Source organism: Pagrus major, chromosome 18, assembly GCF_040436345.1.
Source record: "Pagrus major chromosome 18, Pma_NU_1.0".
NCBI classification, from domain to species: Eukaryota; Metazoa; Chordata; class Actinopteri; order Spariformes; family Sparidae; genus Pagrus; species Pagrus major.
In genome coordinates, this window is record NC_133232.1 from 26,496,554 (window position 1) to 26,522,429 (window position 25,876).

General features: G+C 42.8%; 1 protein-coding gene across 1 annotated transcript in view; it reads right to left on the reverse strand.

Moving 5' to 3' along the window:
• The window catches only part of LOC141013385 (A-type potassium channel modulatory protein KCNIP1), a 43,075-nt gene extending 17,641 nt beyond the window's left edge, over nt 1–25,434 (reverse strand). Inside the window, exon 1 of the mRNA XM_073487092.1 lies at nt 25,347–25,434. Coding sequence (XP_073343193.1) covers nt 25,347–25,434 — 88 coding nt within the window. The remainder of the gene's footprint in view (nt 1–25,346) is intronic.
• Nucleotides 25,435–25,876: the final 442 nt, after the last annotated feature.

The following is a 25,876-nucleotide window of genomic DNA, read 5'->3' on the forward strand; positions in this document are numbered from 1 at the left end:
GGTGCAGTTATACTAAATGAACGAGGCATGGTTCAGCACTGCCAGCAAAGCATGGACAATTTTGTGACAGGACTCCCAGGTAAATTTAAAGCAGCGGATGAATCTACACCAAACATCTATGAAAATAAAGACAAGAAAATATGACGAGGCATATCTCGCCCTCGACTTCACCAGTCCAACAGTGGGCGGTGAAGAGAGACCACGGTGTGTTGTGTGTCTCAAAATATGAGCTTCAGACAGCATGAAGCTGAACGAGTTTAGACACCACTTGGAGACGAGACATCCTGAGCACAAAGAGAAGCCTGTTGATTTCTTCAGAAAAGAAATGCTCAACTGTAGTGCACAAGAGAATTACTTTACATAAGTGGCATCTGTGCCTTCAAATACTTCCTCTGACAAAGGAGCCTGCAGAGGCCCACACAAACACTGTTGCAGACCAAGTACATCCCCTCGTGGCAACGGCACTCCCCGATGGTAGTGCCCCCCGAAGCAAGACAATGAGCCTGCAAAGACTGCTCAGAAATGGTCTGCGACATAGACCTCAAGGTGTTGACCTGGCTTCCAGATTTCCCAGATTCCAATCCTTTGATTGATTCGAGCATCAGCGGGACATGCAGGAACAAGTTTGGTCCGTGGAGGCCCCATCATGGATTGGAATTGACTCTGATCCATTGAAGCATGGACACAGGTCCTCTGGGGGTGTCCTAGGATATCTGGCACCAGAATGTTGGCAGCTAATCCTTTGAGTCCTGTGGGTCGCAAGGTGGGCCTTGATGGATCGGACTTGTTCTGGCATGTCCTACGGATGCTTGATCAGATTGGGATCTGGGCAATTTAGAGGCCAGGTCGACCCGTGAGCTCTTTGACACATTGCTCGGACCATTCCTGAGCAGTTTTGGCACTGTCATCGTGGAGTGTTTTGATGGGTGGTGTGTGTCAAGTGGCACGCAGGGGTTTCCCCGCACTGCATTGTATCAAGATGATCAGTGTTATTCACTTCACCTATCAGTCCTTTTAATGTTGTGGCTGATCGGTGTATGTTTGTGTGTAAAATCTGAATCTACAAAGAACCTGTCACAGAAATGTAGAGAAGAGAGCAATGTCAGTGTCAGATAATAACACCGACACTAACAGCAACTTGCTGAATGCTCTGCTCTCATCCACTCATCACTGGCCTGGCTGATTTCCCGAGCTTCCAAACATTAAAGCTCCTAGCCTGAGGACACGACATAAAAAAATGTCATTGTCAGCTCAGATTAAAGTTATAGTTTGATTCAAGAAGATGAAAACATTTCAGCTCCTGCTTTTTGCCAATATGAGCAAAACATAATGTCGAATAGAGTTGCAGTTGCCTTTGCAAATGAAGCATATGTCAGGTTTTACAGCCAAGCTTTCCGTAGTCGATTTGGAGAATAGACACACTGTCTTTTTATATCAAGCCTGCCATCCGTAGTGAAGCCTCTGAAAATGTTGCAACAGCTCAGAATATGGGGCACTTTTTATCTGCTGATGGTGAATAATGAACGAGGCGCGATTGTCAGGAAGCCATATGGGGAGATTTATCTGGAAAGACTGAGTTTGGTGAGTAAAAAATCTGCAATCTGCTTCTGTGGAAATGTGCTCGGAAGTGTGACTGTTTTTTTTTTTTTTCACAGCAGTGAGAGACAGAATGGACAGCAGTGGGGAGTAAGGCTTTCACCACACACACACGCGCGTGCTTACACACAGAGAAGCACACATATGCACACGCATACATTTCGCACATGTACCAAATGTGTGCACAAAGAATGGCTCACCATAGGATGAGGTCTCTGGGGACTCTAGTGACATCCAAACAGCATGCAGCACCATGGAGCATGAACACTTCCTGCTACACACACACACACACACACACACACACACACACTGGGCTCGCTCTGCTATATAACACTCTTGTATTGTGCCTATAGGAATTTACAGGCTATCAAAGTGATTTCTCCCTATCTTCACTGCGCCCTACTTCATCTTTAGCCTTAAACCATATCTATCCATCTCTCTCTCCTCTCTTATCTACGAATTTGTCTCCTGGCGTTCGGCCTTCGCAGATACACCTTTATCAGGCCATCTCGCGTTATAAATCTCTGCGAGCGTACCAGCCTAGTGTTCCTGTCGTTTCAAACACTGTTCCCGGCTTGTTCCAATCTCAAATCTCCTTCCCCCACTATCTCCCTCCGGTCGCTGACAGCCGTTTTTCCACAAACTGACAGAAATGTTTCTCCTTCAAGTAATCATTTCAAAGTCTGTCTGTGGCAGAGAGAAAACACAAGAGTTTGGAAAGAGTGTGTGTGTGCAAGTGTGTTTGTTTTTTGTGTGTATAATATTAGCCGGGTGCTTCCCTGCAGGCATGTGAGGTTTCAGCTGAAGACTGTTTTACAAGACCCCTGTCACACTTTTAGGTAAAGAAAGAGAAAAGAGAGAGGAGATAACAGCAATATTAGGAAAAGGTAGGATGGCAGCACATATGGGGGAAGGAAAAAAGCAGCAAGGGCGCAGATGGAAACATATTTGGCAATGAAAGATGAAGAAGAAGCGGGAGAAGAAGAAGGAGGAGGAGGAGGAGGAAACACAGCAGTAAAGCTTCCAAGCCGAAGATTAGAGTGCGAAAGAAAGAGAAAGAAGTGGGTAACAAGAGCCAGGAGAGTGGGCGAGTGGCATCAAGAGGAAGAAAAGGCAGAGAAGAGAGCGAGTGGGACACGCAAACATTAAAATTTCCAGAGAAGAGGATGGAGGAACAAAGAGAATGAGAGGAAAATATGTGGGAGAAAATGAAACTCTGAAGATCTTGACTAAGATTAAACCGCCGGGTAGAAGCTCGAGAGAATCAGCTCAGCTCTTCAAAGCAGCACATTCAGACCAACCTCGGCGCTAACTAAGCTGCAGGCCTCCTAAAAAGTTGCAGTTTGATTAAACTCCATCATGTTGCTGCGTGCCACTGTCTTGTCGCTGCACAAGGCTTCAGCAATTACTCATCAGGGGCAGCGTGGTTTTCTACAGGGAAGAACATGTCTATTAGGAAAATCAATACTAATATCAACCGCTGTCCACACAGACGCTCCTCTGTATCTTTATTAGCAGAGGCACGCTGAGCCTCATGCTGACCCATCACATTATGAAAAAAGGGAATAATTAAAGGAGCTTCTGCTATTGATCTGTCATCATCTGGGGAGAGGAGGAAAGGAGAGGAAGAGGGATGGAGGGGGGTAAACGGGGACAGAGATAAATGGATGGAGTGAGAAATAGTGATGGAGGGAAGGTGGAGAAGAAAGAGAGAAGAGAAGAACAAAGAAGGCAGGAGATAAAGTTCGAATTGGAGATGGAGGGTGATTAAAGAGGGAATCGATGAGAAGAGCTAAAGAGAGAAAGTGAGCAAGGCGAATAGAGTCGTCTTCCTCTTCGACACAGTTTCTGCTGCGCCATTATTCTCGAGGCTAACTAGCTCGACAAGGGACGTGATGCCTGAGGATACACACACGTATGCAGAGGGACGGAGCAGCAGGGAAATACTCATCTGGATTCTGGAGGTTGTTTAAAGAGGTACCAGCCTGCAGGACTGGAAGAGGAACAGAAAGAACTCAGAGTGACAGACAGGATATTAGATGTGGAGCTCCTGATAGGGCCGAGTTCCAACCGTGTTCAGAAGTTTCAGTCCACAAAGTTAGAGCAATTAGTCGTTTAATCGAATCGTATTTTGACAATTGATTGGTTGTTTCATTTTTTAAAAAGTAGTATTTCCAAGAGCTACTGTTGGCGCCACAGCTTGATCACTTTCTGTTTTTCTCAGAATAGCTACCACAGGACAAAACATGTGTTTATTCATTCATGTACCAAGCTGCCAGCTTGGCTAGATCACCAGTTGGCCTTCATTTTCCCAGGAGATTTTGTGCCTGGTGCAGACAAAATCGCATAATGAGAGCAAGATTTATAAGGAACGAATCTAAACATCGACCGAGTGATTAGGCGTTGCAAATTTGCAATCAACATTTACTTCCTAATGATATGTTTAAGCAGAAAACTCGTCTATTGGCAATTTAAGCCAAAAAATTCACAGTTCCAGTGTCTCATATGTGAGGATTTGAAGCCTTACTATGAGATATATGATCATAATTATTTCAGTTAGTGATTTTAATACGCCACCTTGGCCACTACGAAATTATGGGTTTTTTCCACTCTGCTCACTGGCACTAATAACAAAAAGGAACCCTTTAACTGTCACACATCTAGTGTAAGACGTGTCTGGAAAATGAATGATAAAAACAGTTCAATTAATCAATAATTAAATAATTATTAGCTGTAGCCCAACAGTGCAACAATAGTAAATAGAAATATGTGTTGAATCCCAAAAAGGTTGTCATCTGTATTTCTTGGTTGCTTTGTTATACACATGTAGAGATGAAGATATCTGTGTGACACAACTGTGAACCGCGAGTCACTGACCTGACACTTATGAGGGCACAATGATACGTCATGCATTATTTACAGCAAAACCAGAGCACACACACACACACACATGCAAAAACACACACACATCCTACGAGTCAGATTACATACTTTTTACAGTTGAACGGTCAGCGCGCAGTGTAAAACAGAGAAATACTGCATGCTGCTGACTGTCAGTAAAAGCAATGATTCATGTCTCCCGTTTTCTTATTTTTCTTACAGATTCACTGGAGTGTTTTTATGCAGTGAATAACTGCAGTTGTTCTTCTTCCCCTTGTTCTTCCTTCCACCCTTAAACATATTTTTACTTCTCAGAGGTGAAGATTTACTTGCTGACGCACGGTCCCCTCATTAAAAGCTTGTTTGTTAGTTATTAAGGAAAAAGAAATATTGGCCTGTGTAACAATAGTGGGTTAATTTTTTTTTTTTTTTGATTTTGCTGCCAAGTCTTAAAGTAAAAATATAGTTTCTTTTAATCAGGCATGAAACTATCCTCTCGGGCTTATTATGTGTAAGGAATATGTAAATAGAGCTACTAATTTGTTTTGTCTGCATAACCTCCACCCACTCATGCTTCTATTACACAGATACTGTACACATTGGGATAGGAATGCAAGCGCAATACAATTATAATTAATAATAATTAATTTAGGCAAAAATGTCCCAACTTTTACCATATAAAGAAAAAGAGTTACGTTTTCCAATCAAAAAGGACCCAAACACAAGACACTGAAACAAGCTTTAATAAACTAAGCCGAGTTCCAAATAAAAAAGGCAGGCAATAAAAAGCAAGAGCGAAACTAAACAGAGACAAAACCAAGATGAGCATTGCTAGCAACACAGATAAAACACAAGGAGGAAGGCGAAAAAAGGGCTGATTGACTAACGAAACATGGGTGAGCAGGAAAAACAGGCAGTAAAAAGACAAAGACAGGAAGTGTAAAGTAAAACGTGAATCACAAGGATACAACCTTCAAAATAAAAACAGGAAATGAAACGAAAACCATGACAAACCTATTTCATGGGGTATTTTTATTTGACTGCATGTATTACTAAAGCTATACTAACCATATGCTCGATCCACATGTACTCTTTACGTAATGTGGTGTAAAATGCTACACTGACAACATCTACACTTTACATGTGTCTCATTTTAGCCGTCACATTAATTTAGGTCACCTGATGTGCGTCACTGCTGACATAACCGTGCATTCAGTCCTTACACCAAACACTCAGAGCTAAGTAGCTATCTATATTCATCATCTGCATTTCTCTCATTGGCTCCAGTATTACAAAGGCCTGCAGGCAAGTGCAGGGCTGAGCTGTCTACGGAGATAAATTGCACGGAAAATGTTGTTTATCTTTGAAGAACTGAGCAAAGCATTTGCGTGCAAATATTATGCAAATAAAGAATCTTTATTTAAACAGTATATAGATTTTTTTTATCTAATAAAATGCTTGAACGTGGGTTTAATTTGCAACACTGAGAGATCAAACGCTGACAGAGGATCTTAAATGACGGGCAGCTTTTTTTTAAATAGAAATGAAGCTTCCTGCGATAATCAGACTACAGAATTCAGTGTATAGAAATATGAGATGTGAGGTTGTAATATCACAATTTCATCATTACACGCTCACACACAAACACACACACATGCTTCGGGCATGGGATTAGCAGAAACACATTTTCATGTTGCCATGTGCTTAATAAAGCTCTTTTGCTGTCCTAATTGGTCCTTTTGGTGCACTTCTTTTGATGTACAGGGATGAGAGAGAGGGGTGGAAACTGTAAAGCCTATTAAAGAAATAGGGCTCCTCTTGCCTCAGCTATGTAGCCCTGCAGCAGATGGAAACATTGAGCCAAACGCGCGCTTGTTCTCCAGAAGACCCGCACACTCTCCTCTATTTACATATTCTGCCGACCCCAAACTAAAACTCCACATGAAAGCTTCAAGCAGTCGGAGTGATCTTTAAGAACAGAACAAGGCTATCTTCTGTGCAAAACTCACAAAGAGATGTGAGGGTTGGTGAGAGCGAAAGAGACAGACAGAAAACCCTGAGATAAACAGCAAAGGCAGAAGAGTAGCCATAGATCAAGAAAAGAGGGGCTCGGGGAGTGCGAGAAGAAAAACTTGAAGGGAGAAGCACATAAAAGACAAAATGAGGAGGTGAAATGAGGTGAGGGCGAGCAAGACAAAGGCAGGGAGAGGGAAAATTCACTTGACAGAGCGAGAGCGTACAGAGAAATGAAAGTGGAGGCAAAAACAAATGGAGCGAACGGACAGGGAGATGAATGTGTCGGCGTGATGCAGGTTTTGTACTTTATAACACACCCACTGGGAAATATTTCATCGGACCAGAGTAGTTTGTGCACAGTGACAGTGGATAAATGTATTTTTTGGCCCCAGGTGATGACAGGCTTTAAGATAAATCCCTTAACGGCAACCTATGACAATATGTGGCTGGTCAGGACGCTGGCTAATATCTCTGCTTTCTGGAGGAGTTGATGAAGGCCACAGCATCAGTTCAGCTACATTCAGAGAGCAAAAACAAAAACACCTGCTTCAGTTTGTATTGCAACTCTCTACCGTTGGTTTGAGTCAATTCATCACTATAAAATGCTTTGGGTAGGACTGGAAATGCACTGTATGGTGTGCCTCTCATTCAGTATGCACGGAGAGCAACTGGGGTTTAGTGTCTTGCTTAAGGATACTCTGAAATGTAGACGGGATGTGGCAGCTGGGGATCAAACTACCAACCCTGCTACTGATACCTGACCTGCTCTACCTCCAGAGCAACAAGGGGGTTAAATCATACGCTGCATACCGGCCTTCATTAGCACATTTTGTCTACTTGTGACCTTTTGTACTAGTTTTAATATAGCGTTAATCAACCAGCAAGTGATTTTTCCTTCTCAATTTTTTTTTGGTGAATTTGAATAATTTTTTGAAGGCTAACGAGATGTAAACTATTCACTATTTTACAAGAAAAGCGCTGATTACGGGGCTCCCCACGCTCTCCTTCCATGTCTCCTGTCTGTCTCTACTATTAATAAAGGCTAAAATAGAAAAAACATAAATCTAAATCAATTTTACTCTGTGTAGTAAAATATGTTTGTGATCCTCTTCTATCCCATTAATCATTTTATGGACCTCAGATTTATCTTGAGACCCATTATCCCCACGTTGGGGGAAAGCGCCTGCTTCTTTTAAAAGTGTACTGGTTTGCTATTTTCATTTATCAGGTCATCTTGTGCAGTAGAAAACACCCTCCTACAGATCTGAAGCTCCACAATAGTCCAGCTCTACGTCAGACTAAGAATAAAAAGACCCGAGGAGCTCTGCAATAAATAGTTCCATCATTATGGTTTAATTACTGCACTCCGTTATGTGCAGGCAGAGGGGCTTGTTTTTTGTTCAGTTAATGATTTCCAAACCTAAAATGTGATTGTCTAAAAACTACCCTGTCATTGTTTTGCACGTGACAAGTCTCAAGCCTTCGGTCCCTTCACACGTGCAGTGCTCCATTAAAATTGTCACGACAGACGAGCTGTATGAGTGAACACAAATGTCCGGGCATTAAAGGACTTTACCCTGCCAACTCTCAAGTAGAAAGTCTCCGTAGTGTCCAATTGATCCCATGTGTGAATAGAGCATGTCATTTTCCGGAGAATTCACAGCAATCGAGAGGAGTGTAGCTCCTTTGTACTATTTTCTGCCTTCCTTGATATTTCTTTCCACTCTTTCATTGATAATGCAGATGTCCAAATACATGGACTACGGATTTCTCCTCCTCCTGCTGCAGGCTCTACTCAGGTGCCACCCCTCACCTTGTTATCACACGGATAATCTCCTGTTGCGTGCTGCATGTGTGAAAGGGCCCCACTGATCAACGTCCGGATCTGATTCTCCGGGGTTCATACGGTATGTGAAGCTGTGAAGTCCCGAGTCTTGAACTAACTAGTGCAAATCCTTAACTTTTGTTTCTGTTTTGAGTCCTAATCAAGTCAGTATGCACACTAGTATATTTAATCGGCTGGTCAGAACTGCTAAACATATCTTGGTGAAAACATATCGACTGGCTGCACCTTTTTTAACATATTTTTTTCATCTTGGGATGATATCGAGTCACTCTACATCAGGAATGGAAGTCACAACGTATAGCTGAGTTTGATATTGTCCATCTAGAGGGGTTTTTAGAGGTCAGGTCAGGTCCAGGCTCATCCTTGGGTTCATATCATGCTTTTTTATACATGTGAAATGCTTTCATGATGTAAAGATTGTGACTGAAAAGGAACATATCAGGACAGGGATTGAAGTTTCAAGCCTGTTTTTTTTATTTTAATCTCTTTTTGGATCTTTGTTGTTTATTTTAGGTGACCTATCAATGTACTGTGTTATTGTCTGTCCTGTGTTCTCACTTTAACATGTTATCCCTTGGATTCCTTGTTCTACACCAATAGACAGAATCTATCAATTGATATATAATCATCAGATCCATGAGTTTGGCTCGAGTCTGTCACAGTCCACACACTCAGCCTTGCAGAAAGTCAGATTGTATCCAAGAAGACATTTATTATCCCAAAAAGTTCTGCCAGTTAACTTTGGGTCCATCCCAGCTGGTTGTTGCCTCATGTTGGGCTGCCATCAAGGATGAGCCAACCTTCCATGCAAAATGTATCCTGCCCTGCTTTCATTAGGCCACTTTTTATAACACTGCAGCAGATGGTGGAATACACACACACACACACAAACACACTGATACTCACACTGCAGCCCCCTGAGGAGCAACCTCGCCTTCTCTCTCAACTTTTCTCAATTTTTCTCCCCCACTTTTTACTCATCTATCGCCCCCTTCCTCACACCACAACAGTGCGAACTTCAAAGTGGCTGTTATTTAGAGGTGACTCTAACTAGAGGCGAGCATTTTGCGCCCAACATTGACTATAAATACACCGTAGTTGCCTCGTAAGCACTGTTGCCTTCTTGTAAATGGGTTGCGCTCAAAACAGCATGAACGAGACATGTGTTTTCTGTACTCTTACCATAGGTTTCATATTTTAGGCGACAGAAAACATTCACCTTGAAAATATGCCTCAAGTATCTGTTCAGCACAGATCTCAAGTCTCAGCTGAGAGCTGTTGCCATGCAATGAAATGAGGCGCAGGTTGGGAATTAAAATAAACAACCCACGCAGGATGCTATATATGCTTGTATTTCAGCAAACCATTTGTAGGGTCTCTAAAGTGTTTTACAGCCATTTCAAATACTCCGTGTGGTCTGACTGTAGTGTTTGACAGGACAGGAAATGCAGACAGCTGACAGGCATTCTCCCGAGGGACTTACAGCACATAATTTACATCACTTACATCGCCTCCACAGTGTTTGTCACAGAATATGTAACACACAGCCTGTTTTACATTGAGACTTAATGGTCCAGTGAGGAATTCCTGCATCTTTTCCTGCATGTGACAGTGTTGAAACACGATCAGACTCCTGTTTTCTGTCTCCTCAGTCTGTGTGATGCAGCTCCGCGTCTGCTGGCGATAACCATCGGGTTTGAGGTCAACAGACGCAGCACAGAGCACGGCCAGAGGCTGACGGATTACACCACACTGATTTACAGCACGCGCGCACACACAGTTGCCACACCACACACTCAGAATGCACGCCCCCTTACACTTACGCTACATATTTAGGGGTGAAATACATGAATAAATATCTACATGGACATTTGTGTCACATTTGGATGCATGCGTCAAGTGTCAGTGCCAGTTTCCTCCTGTCAAACAGAGGCAGGGCAGACAGGAAGCAGGGTGGTTTGGGGAGCAGACAGGGGTAAATACCATCACCTTTTATAGACATCCCCAATGGCATGGCTGCACACACACACACACATATATATATATACACACACATACACATGCACACACACATTTCCTCTTTCTCTTCCTAAATCAAGGACAGATGGCCTGGAGATTGCATCACGAACCAGTGATGAATGACATTTTTCAACTTTACATCGTTACTCTGTGTACGTTTTAGCTCATTCCCATAATGCACTTCCTGTGCAATATTCATGACTCTGAGAGCAAACATACATGACTCCATCATCAAGGCACAAACACACAACATGACAGGTGCCTCTCTCATATGCACAGACAGCCACATGCAACAACAACAACAAAAAACACACACACACACACACAACGTGTGCTTGAGGTAAAAATGTCTAAATTATAAGAAACAAAAATAATAAATTCTTACCTTTGTGGTAGGACACCTGCTTGGTTTGCATCGAAAAGGTTCCCATCACAAGACCCATGTTGACTTCTGGCTGCAGACAGGTTGCTTGCGTACTCTTGTGTGCGTGTGTGTGTGTCTGCCCTGCTTCTAATCAAGGTGTGCTGGTGAGTGCGTACAGTAGGTGTGTGTGATGTAATTAAGTTAGTCCATCAGCCAGCTGTATGTGTGGAAGTACAGATATCACTTCTCATGCTGCCTCACACCCACACAGCTCTGCCGCTTCTGCTCGAGGGTGTGTGTGAGTGAGTGAGTGAGTGAGAGAGAGAGAGAGAGAGAGAGAGAGAAGATGTGTGCGTGTGTGTGAGAGAGAGAGTGTGAATGAATAGAGGGCGCACATGCACTCTGAAGCTACCTTTGTCTACGCTGTCACTGGAGCTGCCTATTTTACATCCCATCTATCTCCCTCTCCACCGCACACACTCCCGCCCTCCTTCCTCTGTGTTTCCTGCCTCTCTCTCTCTCTCTCTCTGTGTCAGCGTGTCCCCTGCCACCAGACTGTCATTCCATCAATTCCTCTGTGCCTCTTTACGTATCTGCCTCTCTCTGTCTCTGCTCCCTCTTTCTGCTCCTTTTCGTCTCAGTCGCTCTTTCGCTTTGTCTGTCTGGTGGGGAAAGAGGGATTGCACACTGTTGCACAGGAAAAGACAGAGACGGAGAGAGGGAGAGGGGTGTGAGGGAGAGAGGAGGACAAAGCCCAAGGGAGGGCGAGGGAGAAGAGGAAGGGGGAATGAGAAAATGATGAGAAGAGAGAGAGAGAAGGGACAGAGACAAATTAGGAGGATTCACAAACGGCGGGGGAGGCGAGGAGATAGAGAGAGAAGAAGGGTGCAAGAGGTGAGGGGAGATAAGGGAGGGCTAGACTGATCAGTACCCCTTTGCTATTCAGGAGGCAAACGCTTCGACTGTGCAGAGTGTATTCGCTGCTTTATCTCTACATGCACGAATCTGACAGGTAGCGTGTGTCTGTGCCTGTGTGTGCGTGTAATTACTCTGCTGGCGGGTGGGTCATGGACAAAGCTCTGAACATCTGACACCACTACATTTGCAGGAACGCCGCCTCGCATATGTCAGCGCCGACGTCAACGCGGTGTATTCAGACATGTTTTTGCACTCGAGCCTAGCTACGCTCACACACACACGACAAGGCCACACATAACAGAGTCCACCTCATACATGTGCTCCTCTTGTCAGTCACGCTTAACCCCTCGCTGCCCTCCATGTAACGCCCCGCGGTCGAGATTGGCAGGCGGCACGGACGCCATCGATCGAAGCCCCCTTATTGAAATTCCTCACGTGGCTTTAGTTAAGAAAACAATTTACAGCCGAGCCATCGCCGTGGCTGAGCTCAGGCCATCAAGGCCAATGATAAAGCCATTAGGCCATGGCATTCATTAAAAGCTACTGGCTGCAGAAGTCTGAGGATCGATGCAGAGTAAAAACAAGAGAGGGAAGGAGGAGGTGTGTGACGCTGAGGTGTGGAGTGGACAAGAGGGAGAAAACGAAGAAGAGAAGAGAGGAAGAGAGAGGAAGATAGACAAAGAAAGTGAGAGAAAGCAGCACTGCAGGGAAGGTGTGCGTATGTGTGTTTAAAGGTGAGGGACATTTTTTTGAGTATGCAAGAGCTCACCTCGACACACACACCTCCTCTCACTCCTTTTCTAGCTCTGCAGACAGATCTAACAGCAGCCTCTAATCAAAATCTAACAAACACTCTCCACATACACACACAGGCACAAACGCACACAAGTGAGAGTGGTAATATATCAGCAGACAGAAACAGGTTTTTGAATACACACCACAGCAGCCAGCGACACACAAGACATGCTGATTAAACTCTGAAAGCTCGGCTGAATAGACGAGATAAGAGAGCGTGATTTGCTGTAGCGATGATGTTTAACTTCAGTGGAGAGGTTACATACACATCTATCAGTGGAGAGAAAGCCTTTGGTTGATCAAACACTGAATAAACTGAGAGAAAAAACCTCACGGTGGAGAAGCTGAAAAGCAGGCTGTTTTGATCAGCCTCGGCAAAGTTGACATTTTCTAAATACCAAGGTTTCAAACAGCATTGAATAAGCTCATATGAAGGGAGCAGAAATCAATCAGTGAGTAAGTACTATAGAATAAAATATAATGATCTTGATAACGGTAGTTCAGAACAGCTGCTAAACTAGAATAACGCTCTTTTTTTCATCCAACATTGATAAGGAGTCCTTCAGAAAGTGGAAACATTAACACAATCTTCTGCGGGGAGAAAAGCTCCAGAACAGCGACTTAATGAGCCTTGTGCTGAGAACTAGAATAAAATAGATTATAGGTTGTTTGCAGTCATGTGTTTGTGATAACGTGTGAAATTCAGATGGAGGGCGGACGTGAAAAGCAGACTTGGCGAGATGGAGGAAATTTGTGTTGTTATCGTTCCTACATATTGTTCAGTTGCAGGTACAAACTCCAACAAAGGAAAGAAAAAAACAACGATAACTTCTGTTACAAAGTAAGGAAAAAGCTCTCCACAGAGTTATGAAGTTACCTTTGACGAAGTGGTCACTGCATAAATGAGCAGTATCCAGCTTTGCCACTCCTCATTTTAAGAGTTTCTGATAGGGCTTCCTATCACCAAGGGACGCTGTGTATCACTTCACATATCACTATGTATCACGAATCACTCCCTGCCTTCCATCTGCAGTTTGCTTCATAGAGGCATTGAGTTCATTGAGTTGATTTTTGAGTCTCATTCCCAACTTGTCAAATACTGACGCTTAGAGTTTCCCATCTCGTCAAACAGTGACACTTTGGGATTGTTAGTCGGGTCGTCTGCCATCCTAAAGTGACAGTATCTGACGAGTTGGGACGTCTTACAAATTGGACATTCAAAGGTTACAGCTGGAAATGAACAAGTTTGCCAATTTCTTGTAACTCAGCAATGCAAATCACCAGTTGTCCACCTCCAAGTGACTGATGCTGTCAGTGGAACGGCACAGTTATTCGATCTTACTCAAAAGTACCGAATCCCAGAACCAAGCAGACGCTCAAAGAAAACACTGAGTGGTTCTTGAGCTTAACTACAAGATATCACTCATATCACTTTATTTTTAGGATCAACAGATTGTTGGATCCTTAGTTAAGTCCCTGTTTCTTAGATTCAAGGCTACTGGAACTTCCGTCAGTGATAGTAAGTTGCATCTCTGCTTAGATCCTAAAGATATTACAGCCCTTGAGAAGAAGACTTGTCTGGTAGAATCACTTGCAATAACGTCTGCTGAGACCACTTCAATGAAATGGGAAAAACCCGGGGTAACAGAGTGAAAGACTACATCGGCTGTCTGTGAACATCGGACAAAATGAGGTCAGTCGGGAAGGGCTCAAAGTTATCGACCAGGAGTCAGTGGACGGGTGGAGAAAGATCAAGGAGGTAATTCACATTCAAGGTCAGGGACCGTCGTTTAACAGAGACAGTGTTCACAATCTGACACAACATCACCGAATTTCCTTACTTTAGATACATGTTCTGTAGGCTGAAGAACGGGAATGACACGTTAATGTTGTCTGACCCTAGAGCACTGTTTTCCCAAACAGTTGCAAATCACAATGGCATTATTGGATCATGGTTTGTATCAACATGACTACTCTTTCAAGGTTAGGGGACCATCATGGAGAAAATAACAACCACTTGATTAAGGTTATGGAATGATCCAGATCATCAACACTGACTGTCTGTAGAAGATGTTATACAGTTTTCTCATGTGTCAAAAACCAGCATTTGTTGACCCATCCAACCACCCTGACCTCATCTGTCTGTGGACTTCACAACATCATGTAACGTCCTCCTTTGCTCCCAGACAGTATAGAGTCATGAATTCAGTTCTCACAGGATGGCTCTGTCTCTTTAACAGTAACAAATGTTGTTTTGGGGAATTTTCTTGGAAGAACATTGTGATTTGGTACTGATTACACAGAAAAATACAGACAGCGCTCTGAGATGGCTTTTTAAGTTATTTCCGGTAGTTGTGATGACTTGATTGTTGATTTCAAGAGGGATTTCCTTGAAAGGACTGTTCTGTTAACCCAGGTAAATATTTAATGAATGTTAATTTTTCATTCTTAGATTACAAAACCTGTTTATTTTTCTTTTCTCTTCTCACTGTGTTAATGTGACCGTTATGCACCAAATTCCTTGCATGTGAAAACCTACTTGGAGCTAAAGACTCAAGTTTATGCTAGCTTAGGATTTGGAATTAATTGAAAGTGCACTGACTGATCACTCTCTGTTTCACTTTTAATTAAAACCAAATTACATGCTTCTTTCCTGGAAACTTAATAACCATTTTTTTATGGATCGGTGGAATCAAGCATCGCAGAGGAAAGCGAGTGAGTTTGGGACATTTCATCACATATATCCACATCTGCTGTAAAAAACATCACCAACATCTACAGTAATCTCTTTAAGGGATGTTATTCCTAAGTCTTTGAGCTATCCAGCCGACAAACGCAAACAGACAAAGTAATTGAAGCATTAACGTCTCGTGGCTTGGACGGAGGAAACCAAAATAGCTTTGCAGGCCTGCGCTCGCACTGCAATAACACTAAACAGCAACAGGTTCATCACATTAGGCCGAGCGCCAAACTCTTCCAAGACATTAAGCCTGACATCGTCTGTGCTGCTACTCATTCCTGTCCGGGGTGCTGTGGATCATTCTGAGCGCCAGCCTACCTCGCTCTCATCATTTATTAACCATTACACAACGGACCTTTTACTAGATTGTGGTGGCGGCCTTGATGAATGGATGGAGGGTATGGAAAGGAAAGGATGGGGGTTAGACGACTGTGCAGTAGTAAAAAGCGAAAAAGTTGATAGCAGAGAGAGAAGGTGTTGACAAGCACAGGACATGTGGCGAGAAAATGGTGAATAATAAATCGTCGGTTAGTTGCTGCCCGCTCTTATCAGACGAAGGCTGTATGGAAACTGTCATAGTGATGACCATGCAGAGGAGATGAGGGCAATGTGAGGAGAGAATTGGGAGGAAAGCATGGAGGGAGTGAAAGAAATGAGACATGGGAGCAATAACTGTAGGAAGGGAAGAGAACAGATGAGAGTGGAGAATTTGGAGGGTGAGATAGATGGGAGGGAGGTGAGGGAGAATCGAATGAGAGCAGAGAATTGGGAGGACAGAGTAGATGGAGGGGACATAGGTGACGAGGGAGGGGGTAGATGGAAGGAGGGAGCGAGGGAGTTAAAAAAAAAGACAGAAACAAGATGGCGGGACAGAAGAGAGGGAGGGAGGGAGGGAGGCACAAAACTGCACCTGGCCATTAACTGGCTCAAACGGCTCAGTGTCGTCTGACTCATCAGAGCTAACAGTTTTATTTAATGGAGTGAGGAGTGGAGGAGACGAGCTCAACGATCCGGACAGACGTGGGAATGAGGTGTAACGCTGCTGAGATCAGCCGATCCCTGCTGCAAAAAAAGGCAATCACATGTCGGTTTTCGTCTCGGAAAGCCAAACATGTGTCAGCTGCTCCACCGTAGACCTCCAGACGCAGTCCAGGCTGTGCAACAAGGCCTGACTGCAGTCAATGTGCAGCCAGTGAGTAAACACCAACAAAATCATTTTGCCTCTAGAATGGTTTGATGCAACAAATGCTGATTCATATCATCACCACTTAAAGGATCATTTCACTCGATCTTGAAAAAATAAATGGCATCTATTAGTATCACCATGCAGATAGTCTGGGATAGTTTTGCTTCCGGCTCAGAAAATACAAATGTAATCATCCAGATTTTACACGTAAATATCAAACATGTTTAATATTATTGGGGTGGTCCTGATGACTGTGAGCAGTTCAGGAGGGTTAAGACTGGATCCGTAAACCACTCATTATAACCGCTCTACTTCATAACCATCAATGCGAGTGACTAATACACCTGATATGAACTTTTCTAACTCAGTTTACTTTAACTTTACCTACGTTCACTAAAGGGTTAAATATACAACATTCACTGCCGCTAGCAGTGGCTAGCTATCAGTCTAATGTAATGCTGAATGGTTGAATGAATAATAATGCATCGTATGCTATATTTCAGTCAGGAACACTCTCGTCATAGGTTTAGTCATTTATTGCAACAAATGAAATACAGTTATGCTTGGCGCTGATGGCACGGCTGTAAGGATGCTCCCTGAATTGACTAAGCAGCTTTCTAAGCCAAAGCAGGGAGCGAAATTCAGGGAAAAAAAACCTCAGGGTATACAAGAGAGGGCCCAGAGGAAGACAATGAGTACAGTTTTATAATCTTGAGCCCTGATAGGACTTTACTAAATTAAAAAAAGGTGGAGGCGGCAAGCTTTCCAGCAGCAGTGGTGTGGGGCAGTTTTTGAGTAGGAGTGGTTATTAGTGAGGAGGGAGCCATATTTAAATGTGGTGAGAATAGCTGTGATTAGTGTGACACTGACTTGAATCATCGTTACCAATTGGCAGGCTGTCAGCTGGTTACAGCTGGGGCTGATGACGTCCGTGTCCCGCATGAACTAACGTTTAGCTGCATTTTTGAGCAGCATGTTTGGAACGGACGCTAGAGGGCCTTTCTTTTCATTCATGTTTTTAGAAGCCATCGCACAGGAGGGTGAGGCGAGAGGTATTCAGTTGGTTGCAATTTGCAACCTCACCACTAGATGCCACTTCATCCTACACACTGGTCCTTTAAGCCCCTTGTTAAATGTAATAAGTGCCACGAGTTAAATTCCCTCCACACAGATCACAGATCACAGATACTGTATATCAAAATCGGGATGAATTAAATCACAAATTTGTGTCTGGCTACATTAAAGGAGAGAGAAAATGTGCTTTTTGATACAGCAACTCGTGTGAGCCTTCTGTTAAACTGAATTAAAACAAGATGACTGGTGACTTTCTTGTATTGCTGCTCAGGTCTAACAGACTGATCGGTGCTAACAATGTTACACTGAGACGAACAGCGCCCTGTGTTGGTGAGCCTGTGCTGTCTCGAGCTCTCTCTCCGTAACAGCAGTCTATTTCTCTCTTCAAGGCCACGGCTGCTGTTTTTCTGTTCCCACAGGCAATCTCTCATAAAGATTCACTGTTGTACGCCATCCACATACTTTATGTCACCTGTCAAGATGTGAAAAACTCCCGTTTGCAGCCACCATCCAGCCTGCTCCCTCTGGTCGATACACAGATGACACATTTGGCGGCGGTGCTCTTTAAAAACCAGCTTGCACAGGACATGAACCAGTGAGAAACACACTAACGCAAGGCTTTTTATCTATTTATTTTTTCAGCCTGGTTGAAATATTTACTGTTTTTTTGTTTTTTTTACATAAATGTTTTACAGACGGCATCACCTTGCCTGTGGGTGCGACTGTACTTGAGCTCTCTCACCCTCAACTATTCCTGGATACAGAAAATATAGCACACGACACACCAGGGTGTTTGTTTCTTTAAAAGTACAAATGGAAATTAAATTTACATTTTTGTTAACTGCAGCAAAAGTCTTATTTCTATACCTTAAGTACCCTGGTGGCTTCTGTGAGCTGAATACAAACACGTCTATTGACTCTCTCGCTCTGAGTCTCCTGTTTCCTCCCTCAGCAGCAGATGAGACTGATGGAAGTGTTAATTGTATGCAGCTCGGGGATTGATTACAGCGTTGGTGGGGGAAGAACGGTGTCTCCTCCCCTGAGAGCCTTTTCCATATGACTTATTATGCATTATATTTTGTATTAAACATGCACTGTGTCCCCTATGGCGCATTAAAAGTGAAGTGACAGCATTTTGGAGGCTAAGCAGCAGTAGGTGTGGAAGCAAAGCACACACACTAGTATCCACATCAAAGCTTGTGTGCTTTACCCGTGTGCTTTCTTCACATGTGTGTGAAGCCATGCACACACACACACACACACACACACACACACACACACACACACACACACACACACACAAACCAATCCTCTCATTTTTCTTTCTTCCCTGCTCTCTGTTCTCATTTACTCATGCATCCTACTCTCTCTCCTACGCTGAATACAAAAGTGCAGTCAAGTCCCCCTGACTCAAAGAGGGGCGACCTGAAGAGAATATCTGATGGAGAGGGAAAAAAGGAGCTGCTGAATATTTCATTAAGCACTTATGACCAACAGTGTGTGCATGTGAGTCCTCGTGGCCAATGCCGGCAAAACCCTCAGTTTGAAAAATCCACCTCATCATTCATCAAACATCAGAGGAAGAGCTGCTTCATCAGCAGGCACTTTGATACAGTGAATATTTAATGTTTCGTTTGGTTAAGACTCAACTTCACTTTTGCTCTGATTGGCCCTGACAACGTGGGATTACGGTAATTATGAAGAGTAAGGGAGAGGAATCTGACGCCCTCTGCTGGGCAGCCAGACAAACTCACAAATGGAAAGAAAAGAAGCAGAAAATACTGATTTTTGGTAAATTCAAATAAGTTCTGTTAAAAACTACAGAAGTTAATACTCAAATATCGTGAGCCACATTAAATTTGAATGGGGTTTTTTTGCCTTTTGGAAACTCTTCCCCTTGAGCCGGTAAACAGACAGGAAGGAGGAGAAGGGTGATTAAGATTGCATGTTCCTCCTATTCCCAACAGAAGAGCGCTTTGAAGACTGACAGGAGTCAGCACTTTAACTTTCTTGTTTTGTTCGTCCAGGAAAGTTTCCTCTGAAGGGAGTTTGTTCTTTGATTACTAAAGAACCTCCACGGGCCAACTCAGAAAAGTGTAAAGATCCCCTCCACACATGTATTAAGGAAGGTTTTTTGTAGAAAAAAGTTATAGTTAGCGAGTTAAAATCCTTAAAATGGAAATTTTACACTGTCAGCAATAAAAGCTGCCTCAAACCTACACAGTAAAGCTCAAACATCCAACTGTAGGAGCAAAGAAGAAAAGCATTTTTGGATATTAAGTAGATTTGAAGTCATTTTAAAGTAGTGTGAGGTGATAAAACAGACAAACAATCCAGGTGATGAGTTGGAAAAGAAGGGCTTCACTGGTATTTTCCAGCCAAAGACTGTTTTGTTTGTTGATAGCTGCCATCAGGTGCCATCACCTGTGCCCAGACCACCACAGAGCACACAGCTCTGCATCCAGGCAGGTTGGATTTGTATGCCAGTGGGAAGCACCTGAGGGCAGGCTGCATGGATAGGATAAGTGAAATCATGCAGGCTGTTCAGAGCCTGGCACAGCTTGACAGGATGTTTACAGGGTTTTCAGAGGTGACAGGAGGCTGAGGGGAAGTTTAGGGCGAAGGCAGCGCAGAAAGTGACAGACAGTCAGAGAGGAACTAAGAGGGAAACCAAAGTGATGAAAGGCATTTGGTTTAATCAGTCTGCAGAGAGGAGAAAGTGAGCAGGGCTTAAAGAGGGATGGAAACTCCAGCCTGAGATTTCTGTGAACCAAGAAGAAAACAAATCAGAAATTCAGCGAGTGTGAGTAAGATTATTTACTGAGGCTGACATTTTTCTTTAACACATAGTCGGTAGAGATAAACAGGGAACATGGAGGATTAAATGTTCTGACTACAATGAAACAGGAAGCGTCACGGTTATGTTTTAAAGTCTCTAAGCAGAACAACCTATTGAGGTTTCTTCAACTTGATTTTTGAAACTGAAATGAATGCATGAATGATTTTAACTAACTGATCTATGACTGTACAGCTCTGTTTAAACATACACTTCTGTGAGAAGTTTGAGGGCATATTTAGCTAACACTGGTAGCATGCTAGCTGCGTAACAAACAGTATAGGGCGTATGCATAACGTTAGCGGTTCAGACGTCTTTTAACAAAATATTTCACAAAACTGGCGAAACAACCGGCAGATCAGATTCCTGACTTATTTGTTGTGATGCATTATTGTTTTTCTTTACTGTTTCTGTCTCAATAATGCTCCGTGTGCATAAAACACGGAGAAAATTAGCTTCTCTCTCACGTTAGCTGAGGCGTTTCTATCGATCTGTAAAGAAAATGCTTTTCCGTTAAAAAACACTACGGGCACGTCCGTAATTATATATTCTGCGTGTCGTATATTTAACGTTTTAACCTTTTTACAATACACAGCCTATTTGAGGTCCAAAAGGAACATTAAAATTTAAATGATCTATTATACTGTTTTTTCAAACATAAAAGCATTACACACTTTATTTGCATTACACAAATGTCCCATTATTTCCCTCTTTCCCTGAGATACATAGATTTTTTTACATTAGACTTGACTCTTCCATATTTCTCTCATTTCATATCGACTTTCTCTCATTTGGTAACACCTTTTGGTTACTCTCAGGCATTTGTTTTTGACATAAATATATGATTTGTTGAGGTTAAGAGACTTCAATAAAGAGTTTTGTTTACAGGTCTTATAGCTTTGTCTCATAACTAAATAAATATAATAGAATATATAGCTCATGCAGTTCAAACTGTCCACTTTGGTCATATTTGTATGTGAAAAGTGAATAGAGCGTTCACTGTCTTCTGTCTTTCATTAACAGTAGTATTTTATTCTATATTTCGATTATTCTGTCGTGTATTCAATCTTTGCTTCGCTTTTATCTTGTTTCAATTTTCTTATCTTTCTGTAAGCTGCTATAACACGTGGATTTTCCCAGTGAGAGATTAATAAAGTCTTATCTTATCTATCTTATCTTTATGGCTATGATCATTTAGTTTTTTAAAACTAGTTAAGCGGCTACACGTAACACCAGTCTGATTGAGGTAAATAATGGATCGTTTCTACATCAGCCTGGATTCTGCTGAGCTGCCTGTTGAGATGTAAAGGTCAGATATTCAAGAAGATGTGACGAAAAGATTCACTTTAATCTTCATCCTTTGTATTTTCTTCTTTCTATCTTCACAGATGTTTTTCTTACAAGTTTCTGAGCAGATTAGAAAACACAACATGTGTTTTGAATTTCAAAGTCACCATCCTTGACTTTTTGTTAACTTTACTTCTAAAGCTTGACAGTTACAAATGCCACTCATCAGGTTTGCATAATGTGTTTTTTTTGTCTGTTAATCTGCATTTTCTCAGCTCTACCAGCAGAGGTCAATGCTGCTCTGGTAGTCGTTCTACACAGAGCTGAATCTGTTGATTATACCTGTATTTGCAGTGCCTCTCCGCACACTGAACACACACAGCCTCAGTATTTTCTGTATAAGAGAGGAGAAGGAGGAAAACTATTCTTCCACCATAATTTATCACTGTAGCTCTTAAACTGTCCTAAAACTCTGACTGTTAAAGGTCATCTGAAAAAAAAAGTTGTCAGTAACTTACAGTGAAGTGTGAAAAAGGCAGCCAAGCCTGTCGGCTACAGAGAGAACTGGCCCTGTTTGCCCTTTTATGTCAGCATCTTACTGAAGAAAAGGATTTGGTAGCTGCGCTATTGAATAGACAGATAGATGGATGTTTAGATGGAAGCATTCATCGAAATGTTTTACTTAAAATTAATAACACATGAACTCTGAAGGGAAGGTTCACATTTCATATTTGGAGTGAAACTATTGTACTTTGGCCTTTACAGAAGTCGATTCATCATGTTGTGACCTTTGTATTTTTGCCTACAGCTCCTAAAGAGAGCCACATCTATCCTTTTTCAGTAGTAAATACAAGACAATCTTTGAATTTTGTAGAAGAGTAATGGCCGCAGAGGTATCGCAGCAAACATGGGTCACACAACGTGGTTATGAGGTGTAATGTCAGATGGTGACGCTGTTTCTACGTCCAATAATGGCGCAGTTACACCCTCTCTTACAAAAAAGGAAATATTGATCTTATTATTGCCAAGAACAAAGTAAATGTATGTCTTTGTCAGCCACACTGTGACGTCCACTTCTCTTAAGAAGATGATGTCCACTGTTAAAGTCATATTAGCTAACTTCCTGTCCGTTTTGCAGTCAGCGATCCCCTCCCTCTTCTCTACGTCACCACACTTGCATGACTCCTTCATTTTTTTCGAGGCAGCTCTCTTTGCCTCTTTATATCGCCTCTGTCCTCAACGTTGACTTATTATTTGCAGTTTTTAGGGTGTATAAAGCCTCCGAAAGCACAGTGTGTACACAAACTTTAGCAGAACAGCTGAATAAGTGTTCGTAGCAACGACATCATTTGACATTGCTATGACATTTTGGAACTTTTTGAAGCATAATGGGACGTCATGATTGGACGTTCAAACAACGGTTACTAAACTTCTGGATGTTTGTTGGGGTATAGCAGCAGTTGTTTTTTTCGTACTAGTTGTGTTTCAAAGAGGAATGAAAGGCAAAAGAACAAGTTAAAGAAACACACCAACTTTCCCCATGAGGATCAATTAATCCTCGACTTCAATTCATACAACCTGTTGCTTGAAGGATATGGGTGTCTATGAAGTGTAAGATCTTGTGTTTTTGGGATGTGACTCAGGATATCTTGGTCTCTTCTGCTTCGATTTTGACTGTTATAGTTTGAATCTGTCTCTTCCAAACTTTACTGAGAGACCTGTTAAGTCCTTTTACAAGCTCCTGCACACTTTTAATAGACACTTTAGTTCTTAGGATACATTTGCATCACTTAACATTCAGATATCAGTGACAATAACACCGACATAAAGCCAAGAAAAAAACAGTTTACTGTTATCCAGTTTCTGGTGCAGACAGTATCTGAAAGTAATTAAAAATGTACCAGAACACCCAGTAAAAGTAAAGTAGAAAAAGTGAAATTTCAGCAATAAAGTGCTCCAAATCACATCTTCACTATCTGCTTGTAAATTACAGCAGCAGAACCATATGTAATTAGTTGTTCTCACCCTTTCTGTTTCATCGATTTGAACAAAGTGGGCATGGGGAAGCTCCTCTTCATGCCCAATTAAAACACCAACGTCCCAAATTGAAAAGCACTGGGTAGTAAACCCAGTCCATAGAGCTACAACATTGTAATGGCCCTTTAAGGAGCTGGAATATTGGTGTGTGTGTGTGTGTGTGTGTGTGTGTGTGTGTGTGTGTGCGTGCGTGCGTGCGTGTCTCGCCCATTTGCCTTTATGGCCGTTGTCTAATCTGATGTTGTTGCAGATGCAGCTCTCGCTCCCACCGGAGCTCTGAAAAAGAGCAGATGTAGACCTGTGTGTGTGTGTGTGTGTGTGTGTGTGTGTTTGTTTGTGTGTCTTAATGTGTGTGTTTATTTATGCGTGTATCTAGGTGAGTGTGTTTGTTTGTGTGTCTGGGTTTCTGATATTTTGCAGACCAAGATGTCTTGTTCCTGCAGCTCATTTCCTCATTGACTGTGTGGGTGTTTTAATGGCCGTGTATCAGTGGCATCTGTGTTTTTTACGTGTGTGTGCGTGTTTCTTTTTTGTGTGTGTGCTGCTTCCTTTTTTGACTTTATGATGTTTTTTCTTCTAAGGAGTAATTTGTTACGCAACCAAACCTCAGCAGCAGCTCCTTCATGACGTTTTGTGTGTGCGTTTGTGTGTGTGTGTGTGTGTGTGTGTGTGTGTGTGTGTGTGTGTGTGTGTGTGTGTGTGTGTGTGTGTGTGTGTGTGTGTGTGTGTGTGTGTGAGACCTTGAGGGCAATTCTACCCACCGTGGCTGAATGCTTGAGCCATCCACAAACATGTGTATATGTGTGTGTGTGTGTGTGTGTGTGTGTGTGTGTGTGTGCGTGCGTGTGTGTGTTTGCATTTGAGTATGTCTTTATGCATCTACTGTATGTGTGTGACTGACTTCTTTGATGTTTCTCATCCCTGCAGACATAATGTCAATTGGCTAACAGAGCATTATACTATACGTTTGTGTGTGTGTGTGTGTGTGTGTGTGTGTGTGTGTGTGTGTGTGTGTGTGTGCCTCCAGGCTGCTGCTGTGCTGCATACAGTTTCTGAAGCATGGCTTTGTGTGTACTTCCTGCACTGCTTTCCTACTTCAACAATAAAAGCACCAAAATGAGATTGAAAAAACACCACTTTATCATCACACACACACACACACACACACACACAGAAACACACAGGACCCTTACATATAACCATGCTTGCACACACACACACACACACACACACACACACACACACCAAATAACAACTAATGAATCACAATAGTAAAACCCTCCTCTTCCTCTCACAGCGAGCGTTGTAGTGTACGGCTCCCCTTCCCCGTTGCCACACCGACACGTTTTATTACTCACATTCATCACAAGCACACACACACACACACACACACACACACACACACACACAAACCCACACACTCTGCGCTCTATATCAACTTTATCTCTCCTCTCTATTAGCTGCTTACTCCCTTCATCTCTGTCTCCTTCACTCCTCCCTCTGGAGAACAGATCGAGGTCAACCGCAGACAAGACTGGAGTAAAGAAAAGAGTTTGTACGAGCTGAGGATGAAAGATGAGGTGGATTGGACTTTCTGCTTTTGTGGCTCTTACGTTCATTTGTGGCCTCGTCTGCTTCTGTATAACAGTGGATGCACGCACTTACTTTCAGTGACACGCACAGGAACTCAAACAGATGAAAACACAAATTTGCACTTGCACGAATACAATAAAGACGCAGTCAAGCTCTTACCTTTACTGAGAGTCCCTGTGACCAGTTTGTGCAGGGACAAAGCAAACTTGACAAGTCCCTGTTTGCAGCGTTTGGCGCACCCCGTCATCCTGACTGTGACCTGGGACACAGCGGGCTGAGCAGGGCCAGAACAGGAAAAGGGTTTCCAGGTCCAAATCGGCAGCTGCAGCACTCTCAGATCGAAGTGGCAATCAATACAACTTCTTCTTCTTCTCCTTCTTCTCCTGGAGTGTATGAATCCAACAGAGGCGAATGCGCTCTTCTTTCTGTGTCGCCTTCCGTCCTGCCGAGCTGAAGGGAGAGAAAAAAAAGGAAACGGTGATCTCCCCCTGCCTTCCCTCCCCCACTCCTCCTCCTCCTCTGCCTTCTCCATCCTACCTCTGAATGAGTCCAAATTAGTGACTGCTTGAGAGCGAGGTGAAAGAGAGAGAGAGAGAGAGGGAGAGAGAGAGGAAGAGAGAGGAAGTGTGTTAGAGAAATAAACTGTCCGAGTAAGACAACGACAGCTCGTTAGAGATGCTCTTACAATC